We start from the raw sequence: 26,442 nt of genomic DNA on the forward strand, positions 1-26,442 counted from the left end.
CTACAGTTCCCAGAATTTCATAGCATTGAGCCATGTTAAACTGGTGTCAAACTGGATTATTTCTGCAATGTGGATAGGCCATAGTGTTGAATATAGCAGTCATTGCTTTTCTCATTACCGCAAACCAATTTAGCACTGATTTTGTTTTTATAGAATATTTATTTATAACCACTGTTACATCACATTCCTCCTTCAAGAAACTCATAGCTGCTGACATGTGTCTTGTGGATGGTCCTCCAGCTAAGCATTGACCACCCTGAGCTCTGTTTAAGATTGTCATGGGAACTTGGCTCATCCTTTTTAGATTGATGCTATGAATAATTCATTGACTGCAATTACATAATAGAGATTCATTAACTTAATTTTAGTAAAGCTTCAGTTGCAGACTAGATTGTAGAGTTGGCACCTACCTGTCTTTGGTTTTTGAAAAGAAAACCTGTTCTTGTTTTGACCAGGGTTGGAAACCATACCTTATGAGGAAAGACTTAGGGAGCTGGGTATGTTTAGCCTGGAGAAGAAGATTAAAGGGTGATAGGGTAGCTTGTTTTCTGCTTCTTCAGAGACTAGAACATGGAACAATGGATGCAAGCTACAGGAAAATAGATTCCACCTCAACATTAGGAGGAACTTCTTGACAGTCAGAGCTGTTCGACAGTGGAACACACTCCCACAGAGGGTGGTGGAGTCTCCTGCTTTGGAAGTTTTTAAACAGAGGCTGGATAGCCACCTGTTGGGGATACGTTGATTGTGATTTCCTGCATGGCAGGGGGTTGGACTGGATGGCCCTCGTGGTCTCTTTCAACTCTATGGAGTTTATCACATGGAAGTCCTTTCGTGTGCTAAACGTCATGCAAGCGCCCCCCCAAACATCACACAAGTGCCATGGGTGTGATCCCCCATGGTGCTACGGAAGTGGAATCGCGGCTCCCGCTCCATTCCCGTTATGCACTCATAACCGGGGGACCCTCCTGGAGCGCTTTTCTTATTATAGGGATAAATCGTTAATAAGAAAAGCACTCCAGGAGGCTCCCCCGGTTACGAGTGCATGACGGGAATGGAGCGATAGCTGTGATTCCACTTCTGTAGCGCCATGTGGGATCACACCCATGGCACTTGCTTGATGTTTGGGGGCAGTTGCATGATGTTTAGCACATGCAAGGACCTCTCTGTGATAAACTCCTATGATTCTGTGATTCTATAGTTCAATTCTTAGCTTGGCCATGAAGCCCATTGGGTGACTGTGGGCAAGTCACAGGGAGGGCAAGGGCAATCCACCTATGAACAAATCTTTTCAAGAAAACCCCACGATAGGGTCATGTTAGGGTCTCCATATGTCAGAAGCAACTTGAAGACATGCAACAACAACAAACTGACTCTTTGTATTATGGAACTCAATCCTAGATACAATATTTGCTGAGATATAATATATGCGCTGATATTATGTGTGTGTGTGTGTGTCTGTGTGTCTGTGTGTGTGTATGTGTACTCTCTCTCTCTGTCTGTCTCTGTCTCTCTAAAATCTTAAAGTTCATTCGGTGGATTATTTACCATGTTAATGTCCATGTCATTTCTTTTTACTAACTGATTTTCACAAGTCATAATCGATATGTGTTCTGTTTTAGGGTGGTAGAGGCCCACCCGGCCCACCAGGTGAACCCGGGGAACCAGGACCAATGGTAAGGTCATTTTGACATGCCTCTTAAGGGCTGCGGAAAATGTAGTGGATTAGACAATTACATTTTAAATCCTTGCAGTTGTACTATGGTTTTAAAGGATATGTGGACCGATCTTCTTGGGATATGTGTTGACAACTCCCTTTAGAGTTAGTAGATGCTATTATTATCTGAATATCAATATATCTGATCTTTCAGCTGAGGTTATCTATATTTCCCCCTCAAGAATTGCTCAATTTGTTAATTTTAAGCATTTTTAAAAATTTGCTAGGGTCCAGCTGGTGTTCGTGGTCCAGAGGGTCCTCCTGGAAAACCTGGTGAAGATGTAAGTTTAAAAATGTTTGTCCAACAATTTTGCCAACAACTTGCCATCTGTGTTATGAGATCACATAATAAAATAAACAAAATAGAAATTGTATGAGTATAGAATAGCCAAAATGAATGAAGAATAGCCAGAGACTGTTATGTCAAAACAACTGTCACCTACAAAGCAAAAGCTTTCTTAAGCAAATATGTCTTTATAGATGTTTAAAACATCATCAGAAAAGCATTAAAATAATGTTTCTTTGTCAGAGAGAACTAGAGGGAAAGAGTCACCACAGAGACAGCCCTGATCTTTGTTACTCTATTTTAATTGTAATAGAAGTAGCTGAAAACACTTATTTGAATCTAAAGGTCACGTTGTATTAGCAGGAGACATAGCTACTCATCAGTTGTAGAGTAAGGCCAATAATTACCTTCCTCTTTCTGTAATCTCCTCCATCTCCTCCAAAAAATTGTTTCTAAAAAGTGTAAAAACCTACATATTCTCATGGGCGGCTTCAGAAGGAGGAATCAGGATACCCACACCCACAATATGTATACATATGTGAACCCATTCACTCATTAACGTTTACACACACACACACACACATGCACACATGCATAAACACTTTGAATTCATGGGGTGGATTGTGTGTGTGTATGAGAGAGCTAATGAGATGCTGTGGCTTCAAAATTGTTATGGTACTTTCTTATAAGCCCTGAGATTTGTTAGATTTGTAGCCTAGGATAACCTAGAATCTGAAAGGTGTAATTTTTAAACATCTGAATATTAAAATAAATCTGAATGTTTATGATATTTCTGTTTACTTTGTTTAGGGTGAAGCTGGGAGGTCAGGACAGCCTGGAGAAGTTGGATTCCCAGGATCTCCAGTATGTGCATTAACAAGAACAAATCCTGCATTAAAATGCTGGTGCCACATAGTGGCGATCCCACACCGGGTGTCACCTTGTGTGTGGGGTGGGACCTCCGGGGGAAGGACCTCTGGAGGGCAGGACTTCTAGTGGGACCTCCAAGGATGGGGGGCACATGGGAGTGCCTGCACGGGCCTTGAGGCACACCCATGCAGGTGGAAATGGCACTCGCATGGCCAGAGAGGCATCCACATGGCCAGAAACAACACCTGCGCAGCTGGAAACAGTGCCCATATGGCTAGATTTCACCTGTGCGGGCCAAAAGAGTGCCCGCACGTTTGGAGGGGCACCCACATGGCCAGAAACAGCACCCTTGTGGCCAGAGGGGAACTTGCCGGGCTGAAAGAGTGCCCACGTGACCGCAGTTGCAGCCGTGTGGCTGGAAATGGCACCCATGCAGCCGGAAATGGCACCCATACAGCTAGAGGAGCATCTGTGTGGGCCAAAAGCGCCCCCATGGATGGAGCTGCAGCTGCATGGGCCCAAGGGGCCTCTGTGGAGGCCTGTAAAGCACCTGAGCAGCCAATAAGGAGCACCCGCACAGGAGTGGGCAGCATCTGCAGGGGTGGGAGGCTAACTGGGTGTCACCCCCCTTCTGGGGTGTCACCCAGTGCAGTCTAAACTCCTGCACCCCCTCCCCCAGTGATGCTACTGTTGCCAAAGAAATCAGAGTTGAAAAATGGATCATAGACTCATTTATACCATTTAAATGGCATCAACAAGTGTTATTATTATTATCATCATCATTATTTTTACAAAATCTCTATTTTAGACCATCTAATAGTTACATAGCAGTTATCACAGTGTATTTCTCTGATGCTACAAGAAGCTAAAAAGGGGGGAAAGCCTTAAAAAAAAAGTGGGGGGAGATGGAAATGAAATTTATTCTAGGCTTGATGAAGTTCATGGAGAAAGTCCTTCTTCATGGACTCTGCAGATATATTTTAAAAACATACATTGGGATAATTAAAATGAAGCATAATCAAGCAAAATGTAGTCTCAGAAACCCATGCTACATGAATACCAAGCAAAAGTTATCAAATTCCCTTTTTGTTAACAATTGCAGGAAGGACTTAAAATGAATAAACATTGATAAGTATATAGCAAAACTAAATTAAAAACTGAAAAGCTAGAAATAAGACAATATGACCCTGTTTTTTCCCCAGGTTCTTAGTTTTCAGAAATAGTTTTTATGTGTTCTGTTCTTAATTTGGTTTTTTTTCTTTTACATCTTTTTGGATTCACTTCTTTAAACATTTTTAAATCTTGCTGTTTTTTTTTAAAAAGCAATCAAAAGTAAATTGATAACTTATGTTGGATATTCGTTCAATATGGAATGAAGAGAATGTATTTTGTTTATGTTTTATTTGCATTTTCCTGTTTCTTGAGTATGTAGTTTATTGTGCCCCAAGGGTGGACTTTTTCTTAAAATACACTGGGCAGAGAATAAATTTTATTTCTAGAGTTTGGAGTGCCTCCTCCCCAACCTTTTTTGTCTTGTAGCAGTAAGAAAAATAGATGTAGATACTGGATATTTATTTCTATATCTGTCTGCCTGTCTATCCATCTATTTGCCAGTATATCTTATTTACAGTGGACCCTCACCTTATGCAAGGGAACCATTCAGGTCCCCCCCCCCCCCGCATAAGACGAAAAATGCATATGCTTGAGCCCTCGTGGTACGGCAGAGTGTGCATACCATGGGTGCATGCACCATTCTTTTTTTTTGCCACGGAGCTTCAGCGTAAGCTGAAAGCTGCGTATAGTGCGCCCATGTTATGGCGCGGGCGCACTGTATTTATTACCAGACTGAGGAATGCCAAAGAGAATGTGAGTGAGCACTAGATCAGAATATATTATTATGTTCATTATTACATGAATGTAAAAAGAGAGTTGTACAAGGCCTATGTCACCATATCTAACACTCTTGGAGAAAGGCAGTTGTTCTGTACATGCTTTGTATGGAAAACTCACACATTTAAAATCTGGCTTCTTTAAATCAGGCTGGAAAAGCTCTTAGCTTAAACTGTGTAGAAGCATAGCCAATCTGTGCAAATGATAATGGACTTTATGGACCAAAGATCCAAAGCTGTATAAGAAGTCTTGTACCTTGATACAGAGCTGAGACAGGATGAAAATCCTGGTGCTTTAAGAACGTCAGTGAAAATGAAATGGGCAGCTATGTAACTGTGAGTTGTTTTCTCCTGTTTCAGGGTGCGCGAGGTTTTCCTGGTGCACCTGGTCTTCCAGGATTAAAGGGCCATAGGGTAAGTGTAAATATGTTTTACTCCAAGAGTCCTTTTTTCTTTCTTCCCCTCCCTCCCTCTTCCTCTTCCTCGTCTTCCTCTTCAATTAATTAATCTTCCAATTGGTTGCATTTATATCACAGGGACATAAAGGACTTGAAGGCCCAAAAGGTGAAATTGGAGCCACAGGATCTAAGGTAAGAATGGATGGAGGTGTGTGAGGTTAGAACTAAATTGCGTTTTCTGTAATTAGAAGTTTGGTGAAACAAAATATCATGAAAAAATGGACTTTGAAACAGCAAAGCCCCAGAACTTGGAAAAGTAATTTTTTGGATAGCAGTTCTCAGAATCCTTCAACCAGCCTAGCCATGAACCAGGCTGTATAGGGGATTGTGGAAATTATGGTCCAATAAATGAATGGATGAATAAATAAATATAGTAAATTTTCCAGGATCTGCAAAGCCTGATATTTGGTTTTGCCCCCCCCCCCCCCCCATCACACTGTCTTTCCCAGGTTCCACTGATTCTGCTCCTTTGACATTGGCTAGTGCTCACCACTGTCTTTATCTACATTGTAAATAATGACACTGTCTGATTAGCTCAATTAGTGTTGCTGATGGCTTTTCTCATTCCTCCTGCCATAGGCAGCAAACTGAGCAAAGTGAAATCTCTCCAGCATTTGTTCCCTTCTCATAACCTTCTCATAACCTGGGGCACTGGACCCCCAAAAGAAAGATCCCCTGTTCTGTGTACTTGTAGATTGTACAAGATGGATTGTACATAGGAAAGGGATATTTGGTCTCCCATTTTCCCCCAACTGAGTGCTAGGCAGCTCCTACTTCTTACCCATAATGCTGTCCAGTGCAGAGCCTAGAAAGTTCCTTTTAAGAAGAATGAATGTAATGACATGCTGAGGTCATTCATAACTGAGCAGTATGCTCAGTAGTATGCTGCTCTGGGACCTATTGTATTCATTCATCTTAAAAAGAAGATTTCCAATCTCTGGTCTTTTGTCTTCTCCGTAGCCCATCTGAGTATTGTTTAATGGGGCATGGTGTAGGGTTTGATTCCCAGCTTGGCCTTGAACCCCATTGGAAGATCTTGAGGAAGTCACATGCTCTCGACCTCAGAGGAAGATAATCGTAAACCTCCTCTGAACAAAACTTGCTAAGAAAACCCCATGATAGGTTTGCCTTAGGGTCGCCATATGTCAGAAATGACTTGAAGGTATACAGCAACAATAACAAACCATGATGGAACGGAGCCTTGTGTTTTAGTATTGATAGCAATTGCATAAGATGAAGTGGTTAAAAGAATTTTCAAGAATTTCTGATCTACATGTAGCAAATGAAGACTGCTCTAAATGGCCTTCACATGGTGGCTACTGCATTCATCGTGCATAAAGCTGCCTCTCATGTGATTTGGGGAGGATCAGTGCATTTTTGGCAGCTTCAAATGATAATCTGCTCTGTCTATACTTTACGGAGATGATATGGAGCAATAGTAAGTGATCACTGGGATGCGGTGGCTCAGTCAACTCTGTTGATTTCAAGATCAGCAGGTTGGCAGTTCGAGGCCCGGGTGCCACATGATGGGGTGAGCTCCCATCACTAGTCTCAGCTTCTGCCAACCTACCAGTTCGAAAGAATGCAAATGCAAGTAGATAAATAGGTACCACTTTGGCTGGAAGGTAAATAGCTTTCTGTGCAATCATGCTGGCCACATGATCACAGAGTAGTCTCTGACAACGCTGGCTCTTTGGCTTGGTAATGGGCACGATTTGGTCGGACACAACTTGACAACCTTATCAACAGGGAATACCTTTATCTTTACCTCTTGTGTACTGTAGACAAAAAGTATGATCCCAAAAATACCTGCACATTTTAATGACAAACTCCTAACTGCCAGTAACTAGAATTTCAGAGAAGAATTTGAAACTTTTGGAGTGGGGGAAAAACCTTGTTCCAATCTGGAAAACCACCCAATGATGGTATAATGGACAAGAGGCTGCAGCCATTTAAGGAAGGGTAGAAGACCAGAGCTTGAAGTTCCTTACCCTGATATAGAGATTTGTACAGCTAGCTAATAATATGTGGTTTCATTTATTTCTCACTGCTGTGAGGATAGGGGGACTACTGTATGGAAGCATGGTTTTCCCCTATTACTGAAACTAAAATTTAAAAATCTAATTTACTTAGCAATTTATGTGTTTTTATTACATTTCTAGGGTGAACCTGGCCCATCTGGTCAGATGGGTCCAACTGGTCCATTGGTGAGTGTCATGCATATTGTTTCCTTCCTATTTGCCTAACTCTACCATGCTGGAAAGTATTTTTTTATTACTGTATGAGAGCAAATAGAGATCCAGTCTAGTTTTTGAATCAATATCTTAAGGAACATATATTAGATAACTCTTTCTAATGTGCAGAATGTCCCATATGATCTTTCCTTCCTGCTTAACCTTGGCCTTCTTGTTTTGTTGCTTGCAGGGTCCTCGAGGAATGGCAGGAGAACGAGGACGAATAGGACCACAAGGTGCTCCAGTAAGTGGTTATTTATAGTGGGATAATACAGGTAGAACCAGTATAACTAATTTCCCACTATCTATAGCTCTCCTTGTTTTAAGCTTTTTATGAAAGGGTGGCTTCTTGAAAAACTCATTTTTGCCAAATACTTCTACAGCCTGATGAGGTTCTAGTGGCTTTCTAGTGCTACAGTGTAAACAAACAAACAAACAGTAGTGCTTGACTATATATATATATTGCAGTAAACTGTAGAAATAAAACTTATAAGTAGACCTTGTTGAAACCAACAGGGTTTATTTCTGATTTAACATGGTTACATTGGTGATCTAGGCTAGGGAAGTAATTCTTTATAAAACCTTTTCTTGAAGGATGGAATGAAAAACTTTGATAATTTTCTTCTCAATGCAAGAAAGTCTTCAAAGACCAAGTAGTCTTATGAGCCTATTTGGGACTTATTCTGCACAACATTCACACATTGCTGTGGACGCAGAAAGCAGCATTTTCTGGGCAGAAAGTAATATTGGCATTTTGGGACTAAATGAGAGTAGTGTTCCTCAAACTTTGTATTTGCCAAGATCATTGTAGCATAGAGAAACCTTCTTCTGTCTTCAAAAGGGATGGTTACACCAAATACTCAAACAAAGGGGTGTAGGTAGGATAGCTAGAACACCACTCATTTTTTCATAGATTTTTGAAAACGACTGGCTGCAGAAACCAATAAAATATGGAAGCAATATTGTTAGTATAGTTTCTTTAAGAAATGGGATAGACATTTAAAAAATTTCCATAACCTAATTGTGTGTGTTTTGAATTATTTAGGGAGGTCGTGGTTCTCATGGTATGCCAGGAAAGCCAGGACCAATGGTGAGTATCTCTCTTCCACACTTCTGTGTTTTTTCTCTCTTCAACTTTTTGTTCATTTGCCTTTTGACATATCACATTTCATTTAAGTAAGCTAGCTAAATAAGCTGAATATATTTGCACTTTGTAGCATTTGTCATGACTGTTTTAACACTGTGCCCTGGAAAATAAGATTTTGGAGTTTGTGTCCAATAAATGCATGGCACAGGTTGCGTACAAGGAGACATGAATGGGAAAGCACATAGGCCTGGCAACAGCACAGAATAGGACTACCTTCCTTCCTGCCTTTCTAGTCCTGTGTTCCTGCCTGCTTCCTGGCTCAGAGTCATACAACATATTAGGTAAATCATAGGTGTGTGGGGTTGCTTGTGTATGTATACATGCATAATAATACACATTAGAGTGACACTGTCTCTCCTTTGTACTTGGCTTGTATCATTTTCACCAAGAAGATTGGATACCACCAAGTTAAGGTCAATAATTCTAAATATATAGATATTTTCCACAATTTTGGGGCCGCACATATTCGATTCCATACAGTGAAGCATTTATCATTCACACTAATAAAATGTTTGATCCATCTGATTGCTAGGAGGGGACTATTCCACAAAAACCTGGATTTCAACAAAAAGCTCTGTACAGAAGTAACATGAAATGCATTTTGTCAAACTCTTCACATATTTTGTATAATTAAAGAGTTAAGATGACTCACAGTAATCAAACTGTTTATCTCTTCAGTTCTTTGAAGTTTTAATATTTTAAGCTTGGCAATGCTTTTATTTTATTTTTACTTACTTGTTTTGATATTTATAGCCCACTTTTTATCACAAGATCTTAGTGACAAACAATAAATATTTAATAAAAACAGTAAAATACAGTACAATCATAAAACAATAGAAAGCAGCAAAATAATCAACAGGAAGACTCTATTGAACCCTTTAAACACAAACAGGATAAAAAATTGATTGGGGCCAAAATCAGTTTAAGGTCAATGCTGGTTGCATCGGTGGCCGGTAGGAGGTCCATAGTTGGTGCACCATAATATAGTAGTGGTTGCATATATCAAGTAAGAACACTTTGGAAAGAATCTGTACTGCAGATTTTATTTATGGCAGGGAATGGGAACCCTTTGTCACTTATCATTAACAATACTAAGGCTACTAGGTTGAAGTACACCAATATCTGAAGGGCCATGAAGTTTTCTTCCCCAGCTTTGTGCAGTCGACAGAAACATGTTCTCACGTTTTGTGAAAGGTGTCAAAGGCTGGGAGGCATCCCTTCTGAGCTACTCATTTGGAATACCTGCCACACTGTCTTCCCTGAGTCTGAACACATGGCATTCAATCCTGAAGTGTGTACCTCTGGGGGATGGGGAAGCAGATCTTTTTGCGTGGTTCCTTTATATACTCTGCTAAAAGCTTATCACATGGATGAATGATTAGGTATGTGGACACGTCAGATCTTGTGAGTTATTAAAAAATGTTTTTTTCAGCTCCAGCATTCTGGGTCAGGCTTTTATCAAAGAATTTGAGATAAACAAATAGGGGAAATCAGCAACTATGCAAAAAAATAAAAAAATAAAAACAACAACAACAATTTCTGACATAATTCATAAAGATTCAGTGTTTAGGTGTCTTCAAAGATTAACAGGAAAAACATATCATAGAAGGATGGTAACTAATTTACAGGAATTATCCAGCTTTAAAACTTTCAGGGATGTGCTATATGTTGTAAAAGAAAAAAGCATACATGCATATAAAAGGTAAGCTGACAAATACCTCAGGTGTTGCTTTCTCACAAATTGACTTGAATGCAACAGGCAGACCAACAGGGTTCATATGAGGGCTGCAGTCATTACCATCTGTTCCATTTTACTATGCTCCCATCTCTGTTCCTGCCAGCTGTACATTTAACAAATTTGAGAAGGGACCTGCATGCCAGTACATATGCATAGAGCTCCTCCATGTGAGGGAGGATATTAATCAGCACAGAATCTCTCTGGCACAGGGAGTATGTTGGGATATATGTAGGGTTCCTTCTTAGTCTAATGGAAAATTTGGATGCCCTTCTTCATGGAATCATAAGAAAGAACCTACAGTGGGACCCCAGTATCTGCAGGGAATCTGTTTGGGACCCCCTTCACATGGATACTGTAAACTGCAGAACCTCAAGACCTGGTGTCCGCGATGGTGGTGCATGCACATGGCTGCCCCACCATTAGAGACAGTGGGACTTCAGGTAAGCCCCTGTTGTCCTGAAGTCCCTTCATTTCTAATGGTGGCGTGACTATATGCATGCACTGCCATTGGGATGATGGGGGATGCCTTCTGTGGATGCTTAAATGAGTGGATGGCAAGCCTGCAGATAATGAGGCCCCTTTGTAGTCTATTGACAGAAAAATTAAAATAATTGCATGTAAATTTATGTTATACTGAGAGAGCCAGCATGGTGTAGTGGTCTGACCATTGGACTATGTCTCTGGAGATCATGGTTCATATACCACCTTGGCCATGTAAACCCACTGGGTGACCTTGGGCGAGTCACGCTCTCTCTGCCTCAGAGGATTGCACTGACAAATCCCCTCTGGAGAAACCTGCCAGGAACACCCCATGATCGGGCTGTCATAAGTCAGAAACAACTTGAAGGCACGTAGCAACAACAACAACAACAACAAGAAACTAATGTTATCTTACTCATAAAACTAGGATTTTCCTACCTGTCCCTGGACCCCCCTCCATATTCCTAGAACATACTGGGGAAGGTTACTTGAATCCACCTAATGAAATTAGTTAGTGGGAACCTTTCTCTGCAAAGATGTACTATAAACCTAAAAGAGTTGTTTTGATAATGTTTGCTCACTGGAGGATAGGAATCCACCTCCAGCAAATCTGTTTAAGATTGAGTCACAACTGTGGTCCAGACCAATCTATCTAAATTTCTGCTGCAACATTCCACCATACCTTTCTGTCACATTTTGTGCAAAATATCAGATAATTCAGTGATTCTTGGATATTGCCTCATATACTTGCCACAGTATCTAGGGATGCTCAGAAAAATGGGAACAACATGCCTAGTTGTTGCAAGAATTTGCATGTTCACACTCAGATTGTGGGAATCTTCCAGTTTTGCATTCTCATATATATATATATATATATAATTTTTGAAACTAAGGGGCTTGATAGACCACCCCAAAAGGGCGGGCTGGAGCTGTCCGTTTTAGCTCCCGAGGGAGCTCGCAGCAGCCAAACTGGGTTCTTTTTGATGCGCACGGGCGCCACCATCATTGTGCCATTAGTGCACTGTGGCATGTCAATGATGCAAGCATGGTGCTTGCATAATCATGATGGCCCCATTTGGATAGGAGGCCGCCATCATGGCGGCATTTATATGGACTAGGGTTTGGGAGCATGCGGTTAGTGCGCACTCCCAAACTTGAGAATTGGTGCCGTTACTCTACTTCCCATCTGTCTGTCTTGGGCCTAAGTTCTTTTTATCCCAAATATAAAGACATTTGTGATCTTTGGGAAATTATTCAAAAATAAACTGCAACAAAAATTATCTCCCATCAACTCTGGCCAAATTAATGTCAGAAAGGAACATTTTGTAGCTGTTTCCTGTGCTGTAGCTACTTCCAATATATGTTTTAGTGAGCAGCATATCAGAACAAAGAGGTGATGGCTCTAATACAGTGCTAATATGTTTGAATCAAAGAGAAATTCAAAACCAAACTTGACTAGACACTTAAAGTGCTCACTACAGCAAGGCAGACCTTTGTGTAAAAAAGGTCATGGTAAGGCCATTATTGAAAAGCTCCTCCATGGATCCCACCATAGTGGAGAACTATCAGACAGTCTCCAGTATCTCTCTTTTTTGGTGCGGGGAGATATTAGAGCATGGGCTGGCCTTACAACTCCAGATATTCCTAAATAAAATAGATTATCTACCTCCATTTCAGTCTGGCTTCAGGCCTGGCTATGGGACAGAGACTGCTTTGTTGACCTTGGTAGATTACCTATGCAGGGAAATAGATGGGGAAATGTGTCCCTCCATGTCTATCAGAGAATTCTGGTGTCACAACAAGCTACAGATCTCAAGATTCCATAGAATGGAACAATGAGAGTTAAAGCATGTGTCAAACTGCATTCATTCAGCAGTGTGGCAGCAGCCTTATATTCAAATGTTTCTAATCTCAGATTCCACACTGAAAATGAGATTTACAAATGTTGATGAATCATTATAAAAAATGGAGCACTTCCTCATTGTTCTTACTTCCTTTGGCATCTTGTACTCTCTGTGTGTATCTTGCAGAGAGAGGTTGGAAGGCAGTGGAGACAACCATAAGAGCAACTGAAGCACATGACAGATATTATAATTTACTTCTAAGCATCTGATCTGTTCTGAATCCACTCCTCAGTTCAAATCAATTTTCAGGGGCACAGCAGGTGTCCTGAAAATTGATCTGTTTATTTCAGATTATGTTTGGAATGGATTAGAGTAAATCTATGAATCATTCATAATGTATACATGGTTGACTAACGCTTGTTCCAGAGCTGTTTTTTAATGTTTTTAAAGAGAAAAAAGCACTCTGAAACAAGAGTCAAGAAGACATTAGTAGAGGGAGGGAGGGAAACTTGTTTACAATTATTCTAAAATGGTAATGCTAGATTAAATGTGTATGCCTCCATCTGTTTCTAAAATGTGTTGAAAATATTATCAGATATGGTGTAAAGTAGAAAGAAACCCCAATGAGGAGAATCCTTGTAAAGCCCTTTATTGTTTTTTCTCTGAGTCGTAGAATATCCCACCAGTGCCACCAAATGTGAGGTTTCCATCCTTTATATGAGGATTCTGCCCTTTATCTTACTGCTGTAATCAGTTCATATGTGAATGTTTTTGAGGCCTTATCCCACCAATTGTGATGTTTAAACTTGGACAAGTCTGCCAGTGCCACCAACTGTGAGGACACCTCACCACTGAGGGCAAATACGGGATTTCTACCTTTAACCCACCAGTGGTGAAGCCTTCCACAGTAGTCACTGCAGTGAGGCCTTACCCTGACCCCTGCCTCTGTGACCCCAAAATCAGGGACTTCCCAAATGCCCCCAAAGAACATAATGAGGATTTATGTGACTTCTATTCTTAATGGATAATTCCCTTCTATATTCAATGCTGCCACCATTATTTAAATCCAGGCTCTCAGACAGATGGTGTTTCCAGAGGCCAAAAGAGTAAAACAACAAGTAATCTTCTGTTATTGCCAAATGGTGGCTCCATGACGATTTACTCACGGGAGAAGCGCATAGGGGTGTGAACCCCAATCATGCTTCTTTCACAATTTATGACCATTTCATGGGAATTTACTCATGGGTAAGCCTCCCGTGTGAAAGAGTCCACTGTCTATGTTCGTGACATTATTATTGTTGTTGTTGTTGATTTTTATAGCGCTGTAAATGTACACAGCGCTGTACGTACATACAAATGATCAAATCAATAAAAATGAAACCTGCTAATGGCGTACAATCTACAAAATACATATAAAACAATAGTTAATAATATAAAATAGAACTGGTTATAATAAGCAGGCAACAATTAAAAACATCAACATCAACTATCCAATCAAATATCAGATAGATAACAACAAACCACTCGTTCCTAGAGATGTTGCCATTCCAGGTTCTAATTAGGAAAAAAGGGTCTTTAAATGGTAATTCCATTAAAATCTGTATCTGTCTGCCATTATCACCTTGTTGTTGTTTTTGTGTGCCTTCGGGTCATTTCCAACTTATGACAATCCTAACATGACTCTATCATGGGATTACTAAGGCTGAGAGTGTGTGACTTAGCCAAGGCCATCCAATGGGTTTCCATGGCCAAATGGGGACTTGAGCCCTGCTCTCTAGAGTCATAGTCTAGCTGTCAAATTACCTTGCCAAATTGGCTCCTATATCATGCTTTTAAAATCAATCAATCAATCAATCAATCAATCAATCAGCATTCCCCAGCCAAAGATCTATATAAATTCTTTGGACAAGGGCCTGTTCTGTACACCACTGAGTTAATTTACAGATGCCATGGTGTGTGGTCACTGTATAACTTAGAGCTTATCTCTTCCATTTGTGCTGCAGCTTGTGAATATATAGAGGCCTCTGCAATAGATGAATTAATAGTATTCTCACTCCATTGCCTTTTAAAAAAGCACGAGCACTAGAAAACTCAAATTGGTGTCTTTATATATGATGCTCAATGGTTGTGATCCTTTAAATAACATTGCAACATCAAATGCCAAGTTATGCTCTCATCACGAATAATTTCTGAAACTGATTGCAGCTGTTTCTGAGAATGTCAAGGGAATTATTTTATAGTGTGTGTGTATCTTGTACTTCAGGAGAGTGCCAAGCCAGGAAAAAGCAAAGAAAAATGTTGTTGGGAAGAGGTGAACACCAAAGTGGTAGTGAATGTTTATGACCTCTGTGTGCCCAAAAAGTGTCTAGACAAGCAATCTCTTGAGATGAAAAAAGCATTACATAATCCAGTAGATGTCTTTCCAGTATATACCAAGCCAGAATATCTCAGGCAGTTCTGTGGAAGTGTGTGAAAAAGAAATATTCCTGTCTCCTTGATAAGACAGTAGTCTACTTTTCTCCAAGAGAAACTAGGCCTTATACCACTATTGATCCGATATGGGCATTTATTTCAAGAGACTCTGCCCAATGTTCTTACTGAGTTGAAATTTTAGCAGTTGAAGGTTTGTACACGTGTTTGTGAGCGTCACTGATTTCATCAGAGAATGTGAGAATAAATTCCATAGTAAAGTATTATATTTGAGGTAACACATGGAGATATGGAGGTTTTTTTGTTGTTGATGTTGTTACAATATTTTATGGAACTGTGCACATCTTTACAAATAATGAACAGTTTCAGGGTTGGCTTTATGATAAACATCAGCTTATAACTTCTTTTTTAAGTTATCTATATAGGGTCCTGAATAGACAGGCCAAAATAAAGCTACTTTGGATCACTTTGGAGGTATGCTATTTAAATGATGCATGCGTCCCAAGAGGCAGTCCTATGGACTGGAGCACAGCTTTGGCGCAGCTTCTGGACTCTTATGATGTGTGTATCATTTAAACAGCATACCTCCAAAGTGACCCGAAGCAGCTTTATTTTGGCCTGTCTGTTTGGGCCCAAAAGTGCTTACAATTTTAATAATATTTCTAATGGTTCTAGTTGTTAGTATTGTCACTCATAGGTAAAGCCATGGCTGACTTTTTATCTAGAGGGAGTGACATGCTGGAAAGTGAAGGAAAAGCATACTGTTTTTACATATTTTATCCCTACAGACTGGAAAGGGTGAAAGGTTTCCTCCCCACCAGAGACACACACGAGAGGCTTCATGCACTTTTTAATGAGTTTTCACACTTAAGCCTTTTTTTGAAACAACAACAAAACATTCCATTGTGCAAAAATGTCTTTTGTGCAAAAGACAATATTTTTGCTCAAAGCATTGTGCTTCGTACTGACGCAGCACATTTCTGTAGAAAATGTTACATTTGCACCAAATGTGTTTTGTACACAAATTACATTTTTGCAGAAAGTCCTGAAATGTTAAAAAAAACCCCACATTGAAAATTAACAAAATGTCTAGTAACAAGATGATATGTGTCATGGTACCTTTTCTTGCTGAATATTTGTACATATCTTCTCTAATGCCGAAAGCTAATGTGCTGTAGCAGTTTGATCATTGGACTAGAACACTAGGAGACCAGGGTTTGAATTCCTAATCTACCAAGGCAACCCACTGGGTGATCTTGGGCAAGTCATACTCTCAGCCTGAGAAGAAAGTAATGGCAAAGCTCCCTTTAATAAATTTTGTCAAGTAAACCCTGTGATAGATTTGTCATATGTAGAAGGTGAGTGGAAGACATTTAACAGCATCAAAGTAATACTATGTGATGGAAGTTCAATTTTGTAATTAGCTGCCAAAAAACCCCCCCAAAAAAAAACAAACCCATGGAGTTGTATGTTAAAAACAACCCTGTCTCCCCCTGCCACATAGTCTCACTGCAGACAGCACATTCAACAAATAACAAGTCACCAACCTCAAGACAGTGCTCTCCTTCACCTCAATGTCCAGCCTGTTTCTCACCTCATCCACCTTTAAGACCAGTCCCCTGTTCAAATTCCTAATAATATGGAGGGTTTTTACACTAACACCCCACAGAAAGTGGCAAGAAAGCTGTCATTGGCATTCTTTCCTGTTGTGAACAGCAGTCATGTGCCTTCCCACATCTAACTGCAACTGTGATGTTAAAGGCCTTCATAGCACCATCCTTCTATGATCTTGTTCACGTAAGGAAAAACAGCTCAGAACAAGAAAGAACATCATAAAAGATAATGCTAGTTTCACCACTACATAAGTCGTCATCTACGTTAGAGTGCTTTTAGACACTTCTTTTGATTAATTTAGAATATAAGAGATTGGATGAATATAAAACCTTGCTTTCTTCTTCATAACTTTTCATTTCATCCTAATAAACTGTGACTTGTGGGTTTTCTGTAGCATACAAATAGACACCAGTCACCTTATACTAAGGGAAGCTAACTTCACTTCCATTCAGAATTCATTTTCTCCATTATAAGTGACTATTCACTAAACTGAAAGCTGGAAAGCATTGGTCTGGTCTTTTCAAACCTCTAGTGTTTGAAGTGCTCAGGGAGCTATATCGGGGATTGCTCATTCCATGTGCAGAATGTTTGATGACATGGAACAGAATAGAGAAATTGTTACAAATGCCACAGGGTCCTGTGTATATTTGCATTTGGGAGCTTTGTGTTGATAAATGAGCAAATTCTCATCGTATTGCTAAATATCAGGGGAAAACATTGTAAAAATAGGATTGTGCCTTTTCCAAAGAACGATCAAGGTGTGGATTGGATGAGTTATTCATTATTTCCCAATATAGTTCTTCTTTATGTTAATTCCTTAACATGCAATCTATAATTTATTGACTTCATATTGTCATAAGAAAATCTACTCACTCCTGCTCACTGTCTTATTGTTGCAGGGTCCTCTTGGTATACCTGGTTCAGCAGGTTTTCCAGGTGTCCCTGGCATGAAGGTAAGGTAACTTAAAAAAATTGATGCTATTAGGAATCATTTCTCCACTGTTAAACATTTCTTTCTTAAACAATGACATTTTAGATTCTGGGTGGGAAAGTGTATTTATTTATTTAATATCCCACTTTTCTCTTGTCATGGGATAAAGCTAGAAACTTGTTAAGTAACAAGTTGAAACACAATTAAATAAGTTCTACTGATATTAAAATACCATCATTTTTTTTCAAAAGTGTAAAATCATTAAAAAAATCAAAAAATTATTATGCATCTAATTCTAAGTAATTTTACTATCACAACCTGCTTGGCTCTGTCTGCCAACAGAATAGGCTAAGCCCAGCCCATGCCTTTCAACGTTGCTGATCTACAATTTCCATCATACCCCACCCTTGCCTGCACTGACTAGGACTGATGGAAGTTGAAGTCCAACAACATCTGGAAGACTATTCATGGGCCAAACTAACCGGAAACTAACCATAAAGCAAAAGCTTAGCATTATGCCCAGTGTGGTACTCTTGGTATATTGTTGCCTGCTTTCTGATTTCTAGGTTGTTTTTTTTTGTGTCCTGCTTCTGATGTAGTGTTTTTATTAGATTAGCTACTCCGACTGGTGGGAGGAGTGAAGAAGGAGCAATTGGGCAGTGCACATTGGGAGGCTATTTTAAAATAAATTTGACTTGTTACAAGTGAACATGGCTATTAATTCGCCCCTGAAATGATTCTGTGAATAGTCTGACAGGAAAATATTTGACTACAAAAGTTAATTTGGATGTAGATGGGAGCCTTCATGGTTAGGGAATTCTGGTAGTTACAGATTTCACAAGTAACATTTCCAAGTGTTCCTTATATAAATATCTCAAAACTCATACGAGTACATTGGATTTAAAGACACAGTTTCAAACTGAAACAGCCAATTTTGAGATAACCATAATTGTAAGGTTAACATGACATGAAGCAAATAAGTGACACAGAATTAGTAAGATCCCTGAGTACATCATTTTACAATACTTGTAGATTATTTTTATGGCTGGAGATGCCTTTTAGCTGGTTAGATCTAGTTGTAGTATCTCTCAGGGAGCCAAAACAGCTGGAAGCACTGTTCATTTTAATGGGAGTTGGCAGTGTACTCGGGATCTGTGAATAAAGAATAAAGAACAACAGAAAAAAATGAAACAGCCAAAATTTTACTCATTTATATGGTGTTGTATAGACTTGTTGTCATGAACAATTGGTGCTAGCTCTTTGCCTATATTCAACATTTAAAAAAACAAAGCAAAGCACAGTAGAAGAAAGGTTATTTGGCTCATAGGACAGGAATAATGAAAACCTGTCACTGTTTCAACACTGTATCATTTTAACAATTTTGGATTGAGTTTCTTCTTTTATTAGTTCCTTGTTTTGCTTGGCTGCAAAACACAATCAGTTGGAGCTTGTTTTTCTTTATAGCTATATCACTAATGAGGTACTTAAAGTTTTCTATAATTAAGAGTCATATAGCTATAGAAAAGTAGAGACGGCTTTATAATAGACTAGTGCACACTAGATTAGCATGAGTTAACACATTGAAGAATATCCAGTATGCTCCTACAGACCTCCAGATAAGTGAAAAGATTTACATCTCTGGCTACTGACTATGTGGGCTGGGGGATTCTGGGAGTTGTCATCCATAAAGTACATTTCCAAACTGAGGTAAATTGAACTTTTCCCTGGCTCGAAGTTCTTAAAACATCTGGTAACCATGACCTTGGAGAGAAACTATGTACAGACTAATCAGTCCAACAGAAGTTTTATGTTGTATTTACAGTTGGCAGTTTTTACTAAACAATAACCCAACATTAGCCAGTGTAGTAATTTAAGGGATTAAAAATCATTCCTTTTAATGCATGGGAAATAAAATAAGGCCAGTGCTAAACAAACAGGAAAGGAAAGGAATTAAAAAAAACTGGACTAATTTCCTCAGCTTTATAAATCAATAGAAAGATGCCAAAGTACACTAAGAAGCACACCACATATTAATAATACAATATTATTTTATGGACCATATTATTTTATCTATCACATTATAGACTATATTATTTTATCTATTGGATTATTTTATCTGAAGGGACATGGTGGCTCAGCAGTTAAGATGATGACTCTGTCAATCACAAGATCGCCAGATCGGTAGTTCGAGACCCAAATGCCATCTGATGGAGTGAGCTCGCATCACTAGCCTCCCACTAGTTGGCAACTTCTGCCAATCTAAGAGGCTGAAAGCATGTAAAAATCCAAGTAGATAAATAAGTATCACTTCAAGGGGAAGGTAATAGTCTGTGCAGTCATGCTGGCCACATGACCATGGAGTCCTCTTTCACAACTCTGGCTCCCTCAGCTTTGTAGCGGAGATGAACATTGCCCCCTACGGTTGGACACGGCAATTTTCTCAAAGGGGAAACCTTTACTCTTTACCTTTGCCTTTTTATTCTTTTATCTATACCATAAAACTGGTATTCTGAACTGATCAGCTCACTATAAGTGGAGAAAAATTTAATTACGTTATTTTTTAAAGACAAAGTTAAAAACATAGTGCAATACAGGTATATTCTAACTGGAGTGGATGGATGAATGAATGGAATCTTCATTTCATCCAGAGGAAGCCATTGATCAGCCTGAAATGAAGGACAAGATGACTGCACTCTCCCACTTTCCACTGAAAAAATCCCACCAGACTGGACAGAAACTTGCATCATATGTTAGGGCAGGAGGCCCAGTCATAAGAAGCTAAGGGTAGGGTAATTTAGGGGAACAATGTGGAAGGGTGGCTGCCTTAAGTAGCTGCCTCAATATGCATAATAGTCGTGCTGTCTCTCTCCAGTGGCATTCTTTGCAATGTAAGACCAGTGATGCCAATAGAATCTGAAATTTAAACAAATGTTTAACTGCTGGGAGTCTTTATTTGGTGGAAGTGGTGGTTTCAGTGGGCCCTTGGTTTTCACTGGGTTTGGTTCCAGGATGCTCTGTGGATACCAAAATCTATGGATGCTCAAGTTCTGTTATATGCAATGGCATAAGAAAATGGCGTTCCTTATATAAAATGGCAAAAACAAGGTTTGCTTTGGGTGTTTTAAAAAATAAATATTTTCAAGCTGTGGTGGTTGAATCTGTGGATACAGATTCCATGGATATGGAGGGCTGACTATACTATGATTAATTATTTCCTTCAAACACCTTTTTTTAATGATGTGAAAATTCAGGGTGAAGCTGGTCCAACTGGTGCACGTGGCCCAGAAGGCCCTCAGGGTCAGAGAGGAGAAACAGGTCAACCAGGTCCTGCAGGATTATCTGGACTTCCTGTAAGTTCTTCAGATGTTCTAAAATTAAAGATATGAACTGCACATTCTATGTTTCCCAAGAGTATTATTTCTGTAAAAATTAGGCAAACCTGGACTATAGCAATTGAGGGCTCACATAATGATTATACTGGGGTTGACAATCTCCACTGCTGAGGAATGTTAAAGGTAGTTTATAATGGACAGAAGCTATATGTACACATAGTGTTAGCTTGTCCCCAGTTACCACTGAGTTTATTTAAGCTACTAGTGTTGCTTCGGTGCAAAGAATATTCAAGTCTCTAGTGTACTGAGAAATAGTTGATAATTAACAACTGAAGCAAGCTGCATAAGAATACCTTTCCTTGTTGTAATGATAAAATGTATGCTGTTTTAGGGTGCTCTTGGTACAGATGGTTCCACAGGTGCTAAAGGGCCAACAGTAAGTAATCAAATCAGACAAAAACCTATTTGTTTTCAAACTGTGTTTTCCATTCTGTACATATAATCAACCATATGTGTGTGTCTTGTAGGGATCTCCAGGTACTTCAGGACCACCTGGCTTGCCAGGACCACTTGGTTCTACAGGACCACAGGGCAGCACAGGACCCCCTGGCATCCGGGGTCAAATGGTAACAATGCTTTTGTCACACTGGAAATGCTAGAAAGTAGCACCTGACAAGCACTGGTGTTGGCCATGCCAACACAGTCCCCAAAGTCACTGAATTCTGACAAAATGGAAGTACAGTTATTGAAATGGTATCCCAGTCAGGACTCAGCTACAGGCAGAAAGCCTGGAACCAGAAGGTTGTGGTAGGACTGAGAGCTTAATAATGCCCCCAAATAATGTCTTCAAATGTGCCAGAGATAGGAGGACCAGGTAGGAAGCCTTTAAAATTATTTTTGGCTAAGAGGACCGAATGGCCATCCCAGATCAGTGGAGCCAATCCCAAGCTCCAGTATACATCTGTGTCCAGGGAGAGGTTCCTAGTCACGTTTCTGTGGTTCCTCACATAGGGAAAAATGCACACAGCATAAAAAACTCCTTTCTCCAGTCCAAGGTGGGTCTTGTCAGTTACCCATTACTTCTTGTCTCCGACTCCTCCTTTTTAGGGATTGATTGCAGCCATTCAATATGTTTACTGAAACAACAGGTTTTTTTTACCCATCACACAGAATGACAGCTTTCTGTTAAAAAACCCAAAACACTGGAACACATTAGATTTACTCTAATGGGTTCCTCAACTATAGTGTCATTACACTTGGGACATTGCGGTTTCAGTCCTATAGTTTTAAGAATATCTTTTGGAGCCTGGTGGACAAAGCTCCAGATATATAAAGTTCCATCTTATTGGGAGAGATTTTTTTTTTTTTTTGGGGGGGGGGGTCCTTCCTTCCTGGCCCATCCTGACAACAACAGCTCCTTCACCCAGGTCAGAATTCAGCCTAAGAGAAAACAAAAAACACAAGTTTGGAAAAGAGGTGGCAGTGGGTGGTCGGGGAGAATACTTATATCTACAGTTCTCTCAGGCCCTAAGCATGTTCCCAACATAACTAGAAATTTGAGCACAGTTCAGCTCATATCTAATCTAATTTGTTCTTTGGGGAGAAGGAAGTGAAATGGAGAAAATAATTTAGCAGAGAGGGAGGAAGAGCTGAAAATCAGCTTTGGTGATGCTTGTGCTGTGCTGGCAAAAGCTTTGTAGGGCTTACAGGTATGGTGGAGGCATCACAGTGCTAACTCTTCTGCCCCTCTCCCCTTGGGAAAACTGCCTGAGAATTATTTGTGTATAAAGTAGCTCAGTAAATATAAACATTCTTTCGAAGAAATCTTAACTAGACTGAGAAATACAGCATTACTGAACTTTGTTTTAATGGATGATGCTTACTTTCAGGGAGACCCTGGTGTGCCAGGTTTCAAAGGAGAAGCAGGTCCCAAGGGCGAACCTGTAAGTCTTCAATGTTCAAACTTTAGAAACCATGCCTAGCAAATGCTATTTCAAACTAGCATATTTCTTTCCCATTGTTTACTCTTATACATTTCTGTTGTTTACATGCTATAGTGTTTATGATTTGATTTCATAGCCTTTTCTTCTTTTTAAATTGTTGATTTATCCTTTTATTGATTTTTTTTAAAATTGAATTATAAATTAAATTAAAACAAAGAAATACAATTCTTATTTGTAATGATGTTGATCTTGATCTCACAACCATTTTGTCTGTTGTAAGTCTGCTTTGTTTGAGTGGCTGAATCCAAGATTTTAAAAACAATAGCAAATAGCCGATCCTCTACCACAGAAAAATACCGTAGTTGTTTTGTAGTGAAGAGTTCCAAACCTTTATTGATAATAAATAGAAAAGCTGCTCGCTCAAAAGGCACCAGTGACTCATGCTTTCTCCATAATTTTTAAAAATAATTGGATTTTGTGTGTATAACAAATATTTCAAAGCAGAAATATATCAAAAATTGCATTCCATATGTTAAGTAAGTATTGTTTGTGTATTGCATAGTTTCTATTACATTTCCCGTGTCAGTAAAGGTTCCAGAAGACACTAAGAATCAATGATCTATTGTTATGGTGGCTTGGGAGTTAGCTCTGTGGATCTTAACTTCTGAATAAGCTAAGCACAGGATCTGGTTCCAAGGGGAGGAACAGACAGGCAGGAAGGAGCGGCTCCAAGCTCAGTTGCCCCAGAGTTGTGGTGAACACATGCTGCAGCCCCGAGTGTGCCTCCTCCTGCAGCCCCAAATAGGAGCAGAAAAGATCCACTCTTTTGGGGGAAGGATTTGGGCCATGCCCCTGGAGAAGCCAGAAGCTGCCCCTGTCTGCGCTTCTGTTTTGGGACCATGTTAACTAATTTCATTTATGGATCCTTAATGAGTGTGTGAGGTTGCTGTAATGGGATTGCTTCCCTTTCCTATCTCACTAGAGGCTTTCACACCACTTGAATACTTTCTCCAGAGGGTTTCTCAGTCCTTCTGAGTGGGCTGTAGGAGAAGGGGCATTGCCCCGTTCTGCTTCCACTGATGGAAACGGTGCCATCCTATTGGATCCAGGCTAATGTAAAATTGATATAATGACATTGTTTGAGATGCAGTCACTTGGAGTGCTTAAGATAAAGTGTGTTGGACCCAATCCAAGGTATCTTTCTGATGGTTAATAAAAAAGAATAAATGTATGCCTTATGTAAATGAGAATATGACTACATTGTAAGCAGTTGTGTGTATTTTTTTAAAAAATGATTTCCCCCTCATTAGGGTCCACATGGCCCACAGGGTCCAATTGGCCCTGTTGGTGAAGAAGGAAAGAGGGGTCCTCGTGGTGACCCAGGATCAGTTGGCCCTCCTGGTCCTGTGGGAGAACGGGTAAGGATAACAGCAACATATCAAAACAAAGTCTTGATAGTTTTGTCTTGTCTCAGTCTTGGAGAAACCTCATTTCTTTTCTACCTTAAATGGTGTCTGTAGAAAAATAATGCCAAGGCTTGGATTCAGACTTCTTTCTGATTTGCACAAAGTTGGGGAGCTGATTCTTGCAAAGAAAAGAAAAAGAAGTTTGTTGATATCAACAGTTTTGCCAGAAGCCTCTGGAGACTTTCTACAATTACAAATGCACCTCACCTCAAGAATTTTCAAGGTTTATGGGGCATTTTGGAAAAATAAAATGTACACCAGTGTGCACATTTTTTTACAGTTTCTGAAATATATATAATCAGTGTTACACTGCAGAAGTGTAAATCTTAATGTTATATACAATACTGACATGTGTACCTTACTCAAAATAAAATAAAATAAAAGGCATTCTTTTGATTCCAAAGGGTCCTCCTGGAAATCGTGGCTTTCCAGGTTCTGATGGCTTGCCAGGACCGAAGGTAAGTTGCTGTGAAGGTTCAAGAGCTTCATAAAGGTTGTTTATAATAGTGTATTTGTATGGTAATTGAAATAAGAGTCAGGGTCTATAGAAATGCTGCCTTGATATAGTGGAATTTTGTGAATTATATAGCCATGTTCCTCTTCCTCAGCCACTTTTCATTTTACATGAACTCCTGTGGAGTTTGTTCTACACAGGTAATGGGGGAAAGGTGTAATTGGAGATTTAGCAGTGCATATGTCTGAGTATATAGAGGTTTGCAGTGAAAAGTATACCCATTTTATTTTTCTTCAGGGTGCTTTCATTCTGCTGATTTATTGGCTGATAGGATTCTTTGTGCTTAGCAAAATGAAGCAATCAGAAACAAATTCTGGGTTGTTTTGCAAAAGACGTGTAGTAACTGAGAGCTGATTTATAGAAATAAATCTGATTGCATGCAGAGAAACTCTCCTTTTTCTAATTATGTGTAAACTTTCCCTGATTAATACTACTTTGATATATGTATATATATATATATATATTGCAGGGAGCTCAAGGAGAAAGAGGATCTGCAGGGGCTTCAGGGCCTAAAGGAAGCCAAGGGGATCCTGGTCGCACTGGTGAACCTGGCCTCCCAGGTGCCCGGGTAAGGAAATAATAGACACTCTTAGCTGGATTTAACACTGCCAGGAGACATGAGGAGAATGTTTGGGTCAGGTAGTATAATGTCATGAGGCCCAGAAGCACTTTTGTTGATAAAATTCTTAGGCATTTTATTGGTGTATTTAATCAGTGACAAGTGAACAGCTAAAGAAGTGTATGTGCAAGAGAAACAGGAATGTTATGTGGATGTACAACAGATTTATTAAAATCTCTGTAGTGCTGTTTCAAGGACAGTTTGTTCAGTGGTATGTTTGTGTCTGAATCTCAGAATAAATGAAACAGTAGTTGGTGGTAGCCATAGACTAAGTTACATAGCAATATAATAATAATAATATTAATTTTTATTTTTACCCCGCCTTTCCATAAAAAATGATCACGGAGGCTTACAAGGGTTAAAACATCACTTAGCAATACAAGATAAAAACAATTACAATATTACAATTACAATTACAATATAAAAATTAAAACGTTACGACAAAGTGGGAACAGGAATCAATATAAACCACACATAACAAGGGCAAGGAAATGGAAAAGATAATCGAATTTAACTGGTCCGGGGTCGGTACGGAAAAACAGGGGGAGAGAAAAACCGAATGAATTGGCTAAGGTGGGAATGCCAACCGGAATACGTGCGTTTTTAAGTTTTTCTTAAAAGAATCAAGCGATGCAGCAGAGCGAAGTTCTATAGGGAGCTTATTCCAAAAGGAAGGGGCAACGATGGAAAAAGCCCTCTGTGAGGTCCTTACAAAATGTGACCTGGGGACCTCTAACAGATTTGTCCCAGATGTTCTGAGTGTGCGGGGCGGATTATATGGGGAGAGGCGGTCCTCCAAGTACCCTGGGCCCAAGCCATTTAGGGCTTTATAGGTCAAAACCAACACCTTGTATTGAGCTCGGAAGCGAATAGGCAGCCAGTGAAGATCTTTTAAGATAGGTGTTATATGGTCCGACCTGGAACTGCCTG

General features: G+C 39.7%; 1 protein-coding gene across 1 annotated transcript in view; it reads left to right on the forward strand.

Moving 5' to 3' along the window:
* Positions 1–26,442, forward strand: part of COL5A2 (collagen type V alpha 2 chain) — a 174,939-nt gene that overhangs the window by 104,944 nt on the left and 43,553 nt on the right. Inside the window, exons 10-25 of the mRNA XM_089519615.1 lie at positions 1,623–1,676; positions 1,945–1,998; positions 2,814–2,867; positions 5,123–5,176; positions 5,299–5,352; positions 7,383–7,427; positions 7,645–7,698; positions 8,500–8,544; positions 17,607–17,660; positions 20,890–20,988; positions 21,362–21,406; positions 21,498–21,596; positions 22,860–22,913; positions 24,224–24,331; positions 24,784–24,837; positions 25,363–25,461. Coding sequence (XP_089375741.1) covers positions 1,623–1,676; positions 1,945–1,998; positions 2,814–2,867; positions 5,123–5,176; positions 5,299–5,352; positions 7,383–7,427; positions 7,645–7,698; positions 8,500–8,544; positions 17,607–17,660; positions 20,890–20,988; positions 21,362–21,406; positions 21,498–21,596; positions 22,860–22,913; positions 24,224–24,331; positions 24,784–24,837; positions 25,363–25,461 — 1,026 coding nt within the window. The remainder of the gene's footprint in view (positions 1–1,622; positions 1,677–1,944; positions 1,999–2,813; positions 2,868–5,122; positions 5,177–5,298; positions 5,353–7,382; positions 7,428–7,644; positions 7,699–8,499; positions 8,545–17,606; positions 17,661–20,889; positions 20,989–21,361; positions 21,407–21,497; positions 21,597–22,859; positions 22,914–24,223; positions 24,332–24,783; positions 24,838–25,362; positions 25,462–26,442) is intronic.

This window comes from Sceloporus occidentalis, unplaced genomic scaffold (assembly GCF_023333645.1).
Source record: "Sceloporus occidentalis isolate IW3139 unplaced genomic scaffold, rSceOcc1.0.p SCAF_4, whole genome shotgun sequence".
Lineage (NCBI taxonomy): Eukaryota > Metazoa > Chordata > Lepidosauria > Squamata > Phrynosomatidae > Sceloporus > Sceloporus occidentalis.